Genomic DNA, 9,760 nt, shown 5'->3' on the forward strand with positions numbered 1-9,760 from the left:
AGCATGAGCAATTAAAAACCATAACAATTAATGAATGACCTGGAGAGGGGAGCAGGCCCCCCGCCTCTCTGAACATGACCAGATAGCTGAGGGTTGATAACATCTCCAGCAGAAATGCTATCCAGTCCTTCGGGTTGGTTGCTTGGTGGTTTTTGGAAAGCAGATGGTTGGAAGTGTTGCCTGAGTGAATGACAGCTTCACAGCCAGAGCAACTTTAACCAGAGCATGAGCTCCCACTGGGAGCTGGGCCACTGATGGGCACTGAGTGAGGTACGGTCAGGCTGGGGCTAGGGCTGCTTTCCTCAGGGTAGGTCGACCTATCCAGTTCCTCTGCATGGAGCAAAAATAAGGGAAGAAATTTATTTTTATGATCTTTGGCCCAAATCTTGAACATCAGACAGCAGTGAAGGTCCTTTGAAGTCAGAGGATCTCCCCAGCACCCTCTGGACATACCTCTTTCCTCCAACAGCTTTTATTTCACCTGACCAGCTTCCTTTTAAATGATGAATTCCCATTTTGTCTCTGGCTGTGTGCCAGAGAGGCTCATCCAACACAGCCCTTCGAGGGCCCGTGTGCTTGGATTTAGCTTTAGATGCCCAGCAGCCCCATAAGCTCCAGATGATGATCTGCCTGTCTGGGTATGGAGGACTGGGTTGAGGTTAGTGCAATGTGCTGGAACTGAAAGGAGGTGGAGGTATTGACACTTTAGCCACATGTAGAGTTTCAGATACAGCATCTTTTAACTTTTTCCTTGCATTTTCTTCCCTTTCTTGCAGACATCAGCCCTGAAACTCGTGCCAATGTCAAGTTTGTGCAGGACACTTCCAAGTACTGGTACAAACCAGACATCTCCAGGGAGCAGGGTAGGTAGATGACACAGGGTTGGGAGTTGGGCTATGTCTGGGATCACAGGGATTACCAGAGATTTCCTTTAGGGGCTGGGTTGAGAGTGAAGGTGTATTATGGATGCTCAGACTGTTGCAGATGGGGTTGAAACTCAGTTTAGCTGCAGGTTTGCATGATGTGGGCTCCTCAAACCTTCCTCTTGGTGGAGGAGCACCAGTCTCCTCAGTGTGCAGTGGAACTATGCAATTTGGGATGCAAAGCACCCAGGTCTTGAGTTGACAGAGCTCAGAGGGGTCTTGGAGTCATGGCTAAAATAAGTGAAGAGAACAAGGAGGGGGCAGGATGCCTGCAGGATCAAGGTCCCGATGCTTGGTCCCTTGGTTTCTGCTTGCTCTCCAGTGCTTGGTTGCTCAGAGCTAGGCAGGGTGGGAGATGGTACTCTGAGATGCCCATGCAAGGGCAGTGGAGGTTGGGGGGAGCCTGTGAGTGGCCATAGACCCACTCCAGACTCCCATCCAGATGTGCAGGGGCACGGTAACATTGCAGTGCCCAGCTGTGAGGCTGTGGATCTGGGGCGCCCCATCCCAACCCACACTTATTGGTTTCTGAGGGTGTGTTGGTTCTCACCATGCCATCTCTGAGCTCTGCAATTCTGTCCTGCAGCCATTGCACTGCTGAAGGACAGGGAGCCGGGGGCTTTCATCATCCGAGACAGCCACTCTTTCCGGGGAGCCTACGGCCTCGCCATGAAAGTAGCTTCTCCGCCTCCCACGGTCATGCAGCAGAACAAGAAAGGTATTGTGTGCCCTTGTCCTTCCCACGCCAAGATGCTTTCTTTCCATTGTTCAGCTGGGGTGAGCGGGCAGCCAGGTCTGCTGAGCCAGTCGTGCTCTTGGGTATGTGCTGACGTGGCAGGATCCCTCCCTCCCTGCCAGGGCACAGGGAAGCACCAGTCACCCTCTTACCCTGAGCTGTGGAGGGCTCAGGGGCACCTGCATCTTGGGCTTTGGTATGAGGTATGAGCCTCTCCAGCTCACCAACACTGTGGGGAAGCTTGGCTTGGGGTTGACCCTGTGTAAAGGTCCTGATTTGGGGAGGGTATGTGTACTGGTAGGGACCCCTCCCTTGAGTTGGGGCACTGGTTTCCTAATGGGACTGCATAGTAATAGGAGGAAGAGGGTGACTGGTGTGAGAGCATCCCATCTCTTCCTAGGAGACATGACCAACGAGCTGGTGAGGCACTTCCTCATCGAGACCAGCCCCCGGGGTGTGAAACTAAAAGGATGTCCCAATGAGCCTAATTTTGGTAAGTGCCCCCAGGGTGCTTCCTACATGTGGGGTTGGGCTGGGAGGGCCTTGCCTTTACCAGACTGTCAAAGCAAAACTGTTGGGTGTCTGGGAGAGCCTGTAACTGCCTCTTGTGCTTGGGTGAATCCTGTGGGCGTTTGGAGCCTCTAAGGTCATGCACACTCATGAGAGCACACAAATGTGCCTGCATGCATAGGTACATAGTTTTCTGCACACATATGTAGGACAAATGCTGCTGGTCAGGGTGGAGGGCAGGGGCTCCCCTTGTTCCGTTTATCCTATGACTAATGTTCTCTGAGGGGCTGCCCAATTCATTGTTCCTAAAACGGCCCTGGCATCTCAGCCCCCTCCCTGAGCCCTCTGTGGGCATAGTGGTTTCAGCAAGAAGAATTGCCACATGTGGCATTAGGACCATTAGTGCAGAAACCCACCTAAAAGCTGTTCCCATCCACCTGGAGCAACGATGAACTAACTGGGGAAACAGATGTCCCTGGCCCTGTGCTGACCATCTTCTCTCTCTCCCCAGGCTGTCTCTCGGCTCTGGTATACCAGCACTCCATCATGCCCTTGGCCCTGCCCTGCAAACTGGTCATTCCCGACCGAGGTAAGAGCCAGGACCAGAAGGTATTGCATCTGTCCCCATGGCCTGCGGGGATGTGGTAGGTTTCCAAGTAGGGAGCAACTTTAACCATCCTATGTCTTCTAGATCCCATGGAGGAAAAGAAAGACTCTGCATCAGCCACCAACTCGGCCACGGACCTCCTCAAGCAGGGTGCAGGTGAGTAGAGAGGAGCTGTCACGGGGTGAATGGGGCTCAGAGCAGTGGTTGACCCCACGTCTGCTGTCTCCCTTTCCAGCCTGCAACGTCCTCTTCATCAATTCAGTGGAGATGGAGTCCCTGACGGGCCCCCAGGCCATCTCGAAGGCTGTTGCTGAGACACTGGTGGCTGACCCCACACCCACTGCTACCATTGTTCACTTCAAAGTCTCTGCACAAGGCATCACCTTAACAGACAACCAGAGAAAGTAAGTGCCTGGGCTCCAAAAGCCAGTGGGGCTGTGCTTCAGGGAGTGTGTTGGTGATGGATGTCCCTGGGGTGGCATCAACCTGGTCATGGGCAGGGCTGGACTTTGTTCCAGCACAGCCCAGCCTCACCAGCACAGGGGACACTCCCATAGATCTCCCACAGGACAGAGATGGAGGCTCCCTGGCCCTGACATTCCCTGCTTTGTGTTTCAGATTGTTCTTCCGACGACACTACCCCCTCAACACCGTCACCTTCTGTGACTTGGACCCCCAGGAAAGAAAGTGAGTGCCCTAACTTGGGGGTAGCGCATGACCCCTACCCCTTTCACTCCCCTAGGCTCCTGGCATGCTTGGAGCAGAGTCTTTGCTTCCTCTGTCCCCCTTGCTCTTGAGGAGGGCAGGGACGCAAGGTCTCCTTCGATACTGTGGGGCAACACCAGCTGCTTCTGGTGACTTCTTGGTGTCTCCAACTACCTTCATGTTGAGGGAGAGGTGCATCATTTTTCCATAAAGCCAAGCCTGTGCAAAGCCAGGCTGGCCTTCCAGCATTGGTGCAGTGGCCCTCATCATGACCCTGTCTGTGGGAGGCAGAAGGCATCACCCTCACACCTTCTCTTGTCCTTGCAGGTGGACTAAAACTGATGGCAGTGGCCCAGCCAAGTAAGTACTTTCTGTACTTCCCAGCAGATTTCTCCCAGCTGCTGTTGAAGTAGCTCCTGCCTGTGTTTGGGCATTGGCTGGAAGATTCCCTATGCCGGACAGCCTCTTGGCCAAGTGTGAGACGGGCTCAGCTCCTCACTGCAGAATGCAGAAGTGTTTCACCCAAGCATGAGACCATGGTCCTGGGGAGTCTAGAAGTATTTTTCAGCCCCAAATTCCTAGTCAGAGCAGGCATGGCCCTTGCTGAACTGACCTTACTGGAAACTCTCCCAGCAGAGTCAGTGGGAACCAGCTTAAGGAGCAGAGCTGGGGTTATGCTGATGGTGTGTGAGCCACCAGTCATCTCTTCCCTTTCCTCCTGCCTTCCCTGTCCTGACCTGTGGGAGCACAGAGCTGCTGGCTGAGCCCATTTACAGGGGCCAGTTCCCACTAATTTTAGCCATTGTGTTAGCGGAGGGGTTTTTATTAGGATGTCCAGCTGCTGGGATATTTCCCCTCCCCAATTAGAAATGCCATAGCCTGGGCCTGTCTCACATTCTGTTCCCCCTGTATTTATAACTTGAGTTTGCATGTTCTAATTAAAAAAAAAAGGGGACATTTTATTCATCAAGGGAGAGACAGACAGAAATAACCAGATGGTCTCACTCAGCTTCCTGTGTCCTTGCAAGGCCTTCCTCTCATAGAGGGTTTACCCCAATAGTCAGCCCATCACACCTCTGGCTTCAAGTGTCCTTCCTCACCCAAACCAAGGCAATGCTGTGATCATCTGGAAGGTCCCTTCTGGGGTGTGGACTGGGGGAGTGGCAGAGTTGTTCAGAGCAAAGGGAGTTTGGCCGAGAGATGATGAAAAACTGACCTTCAAAGAAACTGCAGCAAAGGGAAGAGGAGATGGGCCTTCGTGCAGGCTGGTTTGGGATGTATCCCCCTGTGTTGTGAGAGGTGGATGTTGAAGAGGGGAAGTTGGACAAGACCATGCTGGAAGAGGATGGTGGTGTTCCTTGTGGGGGCAATGTTGACAAACCTTAATGAGCCTCTTGCCTTCTTCCCACCTAGGCTCTTTGGCTTTGTGGCCAGGAAGCAAGGGAGCACCACAGACAACGTCTGCCACCTCTTTGCTGAGCTGGACCCAGACCAGCCAGCTGCAGCCATCGTCAACTTTGTCTCCAGGGTCATGCTTGGCTCTGGCCAGAAGAGATGAGGTGGTGCTTGCGGGTGATTCTTGAATTTTGGAGAAGGACTTGGAGCTGATCCGAGAAGGAGTGTGAGGAAGTGCATTGTGGGAGAGGGAAGTGAATTGGGGGGGGAAAAGGGTTGGAATTTTGGAGGAAAACGGCAAACAACAAAAAAACCCCAACGAAACCCCTAAAAACTCAACACAAGCCAAACACACATGTAGAAGAACCAAAACCACGCACCTACATAAGAGAGCCACAAAGTCACGCCAGACAGGATGCATGTCCCATCACGGGGAAGGTGACCAAAGCAAAGGCGGCAGTGAGAGGTGTGTTTCCAGCTTTCAGCATCATGGCCTGAGTGGTGACATCCATTTGGGACTGAATGCGGGACCGTGACTGGTGTCTTCCATCTGGAAAAAAAAAGAGCCAACTGGCAAAACCGTGGAAGAAGCTCTATTCCAGCATCTCCATCAGCAAATGTCTACTGTGTGTTTGTAACGACCCATAGGAGATAATGAGGTGGGCTGGGTCTATGGGACACCAGAGGAGATGCTCTCAGAAACCTTCACTTGTCCAGCTGCAGAGGAGAGTCCTCACCAGTCCCTGTGCTTCCCCCAAAGCCTGCTCACTACCTGGCAACTTGCTGGGGACATGGGGGAACTTGGTCCTGAGCCTTCCTATCCCTGGGGAGCTGTGCCATGGGCTGACCCGGAGCCCAGCACCAGTCACAGGTGAGACGCTGTGAGTCCACCCAGAGAGGTGGGTCATGGTGTTTCCCCACCTCTGCAGGGGTGGTTGTACCCTCCAGCCTGCAAGGAGATGTGGGGGCTCCTGCTGCTCTCCACCTGGGGAAGGCAGATACTCCCCGAGAACCTGGAGGATGCAGAAAGTCGCCTCCTCTCCCATCTTCCCCTTTTCCCTCCCCTCACTAGTCCTCTTTGGCAGTTTTCTTCTGCGGCCTGTCACATTCTCTTAACACAAAAAAGCAAAACAGAAAGGAAAGTAATACAATGTAATAATAATAATAATTATAATAATAGCAGATGCTGGCACAGGTGGGTTCCCTGTGTGAAGCAGCAGACCCGTGGCTACCCCTATCTATCTCTTCAGAGACACGCAAGCGGTTTTTAAATTGCATGGACATTCAAGTTGCACGAAAGGCGAATGACTGCAAGTAACTCAGGCGCTTTTTTCTCCTTTTGTTTTGGAGGCCACGTTAAAAAAAGAAAAAGAAGGAAGAAAATTAAAAGAAAAAAAGAAAAAAAAGGAAAGAATCTGCAGTGGCTGGGCAACTTTGGCTCAGTGGGGAGGTAACAGGTCCTCTGAGAGCCACCCTGGTTGACACATGCATACCCCCAAAGCCTTCTGGCTTGAGGCTTGTGCCCCTCAAATGCACCATAGTTTTGCAGTGACTTCAGTGCCGTCAGCTTTTCCCTTTTCTTTGGGAGGTGAGGAGGGCAAGCCAGGAGGTGAGAGGGGTGAAGGGCCTCCATGCTGCTGCAGGGAGAGAGATCATGGTTAGGGGGCAGCAGGTGGAGGTCCCAGCCCCGTGGTGCCGGGGAGAGGGCAGAGGATGCTTCAGTCACATGTGCAGGTTTGGGGCAGGGACAACGGTCTGGCTGGAGCTGTGGGGTCATTGCTTGGCCCTCTGCTGCAAATATTCCCCCCAAAAGCTTTTTGGGAGAAGTTTTCAATGCAAAGTGGCCCAGATAGTCTATTGGGGACAAAAATTAGAAACATAGCACTGCAGTCCCTCGGAGAGCTTGTCTCCCTTGGACTGCCCTTGCCTTGATAGCTATAATATATATACGAGCTATACTGACAAAATACTGTAAGCTAATGAAATTCTAAGGAGGAAAAGTTAAATTTACACTCTGAAAATATTTATTTTTGCCATATTGCTTTCTGCGCATCATATCTCCCCCATTATATCCCCCCCTTCCCCTGCCCTGGGGAAACACCTGCATGTTAAAAGAAAATCCAGAGCAAGATAAAATACAGATGGGGGAAGAGACGGGGGCCCCCTGTGTCGGGGTGGTGTGTGTGAGCGATGTGTGTGTGTGTGTGTGTGTGTGCGCGCGCGCGTGGGGGGGAGTGAGCGGTGTGGGCGGCCGGAGAGGGCTGCCAGGGCCGGAGGCTGTGCTGATGTACTGAAGCGAGTGTGAAAGGATGGGTAGCAAGGAGTTGGTTGTGAGATGGTGGTGGGACAAGGGACTCTGGGGAGGGGGGGTTTCCCCCCGCCTGGCTCCCTGGCCACACAGATGCTGAGACCTTTTAATTTTTGATATTTCCAAAAAGCGATTCCCTCCTTCTGCGAAATTCAAGCGAGACAAGAGACAATCTCACCTGTGATCTCTTCACCCTGCCGTTCACCCATCAGAGAAAACACTGTGTTTATAGATATATAAAGATATATTTTTGAAAGCCTCTATTTTTCAGACTTGGTTTCTCACTGCTAAGAAAAGAGATGATAATAATGTAATTTTATTTTAATCTGCTGCCTTGGAAACTGGTGCTTGAAACTCCCATTCCTCTTTTTCTCCCCGTACAAACAAAACAGATCTAAGCACCCCAGAGATGTTGTGTAGAAGCCGACCCCAGCAGATACCTGCCAATAGCATCATGCCTGCTTCGGGCCCCGAGCCACTCACGGCTTCCCCACTAACCCACTAGCTGAAGATTTAGACCGTAGCCAAATCTCAAACACTAACAAAATTATCTGATGACTATATTATTTTTTTAACACACAGCTAATCACCTTCCAATGATGTAGCAGGGTGTTTATCAGCTCCCTTTAAAGGCACTTTTTTTTTTCCTTTTAGCTCCTTTTTTAAGTTACGTTTTTAGGTGTAACTACCCTTTCTGTACCCGGGAGAGACCATCAGTGGCATTGAGGATTGCCCAGGTCCTGGGGTTGGTGGGGACCTATTGTTGATATTTTTTCCTTTCAAAAGGGACAGAAAATAATCTGTTCTTTTTTCTTTGGTTTTTTTCTAAGCGCAGTCATGCTATTTGAGATTCGAGCTTGCGCGAGTTAAGCCCAGCATATGTTTTGTTGTAATCACACTGCCGTTGTCAGCAGCCGGATGGTATCTCTCTCTCGCTCACACACACACACAAACACACCCCTCCTTCCTGCACAAAGAACTGCATATATTCTTGCCAAAGATATCCTTAAAAACGCACTTTCCCCCACATATATATATATATATTATTTTTTTTTTGTGTGTGTAAGTTTATTGTACGTGCCCTTTTTGTGTCAGTTTGTTCTTCGGAGAAGCCCCTTCCCACCCGTCCTCCCTTTGCTGTTGATATTGCTGTCTATTGGGAAATGCTCCCTGGGGCGGTAATTTGCTGTCTGTGCCACAGAGTGGCACCTGCAATGCCTGAAATGTGGGGCTCCCATTCAATGGGCTACCTCTGGCTCTGCCCCCCGGGAGCTGTTCTGGGAGATGATCCATGTCGTTTTCTGCTGATGGGATGTACCCATCACATGGTCTTTGCCAGCCCCTCATCGCTGGTGGAGATGGGGGGAGGGTCATGGTTTTGAGTAAAGTTTGGGGTTGCTTTGGATGCAACGTTTGCTGCCTACCTGCTGGTCAAATCACACATGGAAAACAAACTAGGTAGGGAGAAAAACCCAACCTAGCCTCCAGGCACTGATTTTCCAGCGAGTTCAACTGCCTGAACCGAAGTGTAAAGTAAATCCCCACCCAGCAGGTCGGGCAGGTAAAGAAACCAGTTGCCCCAAAAAACCCAGACAACAGCATCAACAAAAGGCAACCATTCCCGTTGGAGCAGGCAGGAGGATCAGACAGCAAAGGAGCCCGCAGGGGCTTGTTTCATTTCGTTCGTTTGTTTTGCAAATTGCGAGGTTGGTTTGGGGTTACTAATTTTTTTTTCTTTTCCTTAAAAAGGAAAAAAAAAAAGAAAGGAAGCAATACGACATTTCTGTTGGCGGATCCTGTGCCGTCATGTTGTGCGTGTTTTTTTTTTTTGGTTGTTGTTGTCTTTGTTACTTTGGAAATGTTACAGATTTATTTGCTAATCAGTGTTAACAAACAGTTTCAAACTTTTAGACTTGCCCATTTCTGTGTATTTATATAGATGGAAAAAAATACATTATATTTTGTATCTTTTTGCCCATAATGTTGTCGTGCGTGTAAGGATGACTTCGGTCGCACCATGTCTGTGTGTGAATGTCACTCCTCTGTTGTCTTCCCATTGTACAGATGTTGGATTCTTTGCAGTTCATTGTATGGCTTTATAAAGTGGTAAAAACAAAGAAAAAAAACCCCAAACCCAGTTATATAAAATATACTGTTGCTTGGAATGCCAGCTTGGTGTCTGGATTGCTGGAACTGTACCTTGAAATTTAAGAGAGTGTAGGAATAAATGTTCTGTTCTTTTTGCACAGGGAAAAAACCCCCAAAACCCAAACTAAAGACTGGTGGGTGCTGTGTTTTCTCCAGGCTGTCATTCCCCCTGTTCCTCGATGGCAGATTGGGGCCCCCGGACAGACGCGGGGCGGTGGGTGTGGGAAGAAGGAGGGGTTGTGCTGCTGCTTGTCAGCCTCCAGCCGCAGCTTGTGTTCACCAGATGCTGGCTAACCAGACAGCCCCCAAACTTCCGACATGGCTCCAGCTCCAGCTTGGGCTTTTGTTTACCAGAAGGGATCTCTCCAGCTTGCCCTGGCACTGGGTGCTCTTCAAATCCTGTTGCTTTTTCCCAGGTTGCCTTTAAG

General features: G+C 50.6%; 1 protein-coding gene across 5 annotated transcripts in view; it reads left to right on the forward strand.

Moving 5' to 3' along the window:
• Window positions 1–9,441, forward strand: part of TNS1 (tensin 1) — a 54,000-nt gene extending 44,559 nt beyond the window's left edge. For all 5 annotated transcript variants that reach the window (XM_027678884.1, XM_027678880.1, XM_027678881.1 and 2 more), the window contains 9 exons: window positions 777–863; window positions 1,510–1,641; window positions 2,060–2,152; window positions 2,681–2,758; window positions 2,861–2,932; window positions 3,012–3,180; window positions 3,395–3,463; window positions 3,809–3,841; window positions 4,895–9,441. In XM_027678884.1, the coding sequence (XP_027534685.1) occupies window positions 777–863; window positions 1,510–1,641; window positions 2,060–2,152; window positions 2,681–2,758; window positions 2,861–2,932; window positions 3,012–3,180; window positions 3,395–3,463; window positions 3,809–3,841; window positions 4,895–5,039 (878 nt within the window). In that variant the 3' untranslated portion in view covers window positions 5,040–9,441. The remainder of the gene's footprint in view (window positions 1–776; window positions 864–1,509; window positions 1,642–2,059; window positions 2,153–2,680; window positions 2,759–2,860; window positions 2,933–3,011; window positions 3,181–3,394; window positions 3,464–3,808; window positions 3,842–4,894) is intronic.
• The last annotated feature ends 319 nt before the right edge of the window (window positions 9,442–9,760 follow it).

This window comes from Neopelma chrysocephalum, unplaced genomic scaffold (assembly GCF_003984885.1).
Source record: "Neopelma chrysocephalum unplaced genomic scaffold, ASM398488v2 Primary Assembly neopelma1_44, whole genome shotgun sequence".
Classification (NCBI taxonomy): Eukaryota; Metazoa; Chordata; class Aves; order Passeriformes; family Pipridae; genus Neopelma; species Neopelma chrysocephalum.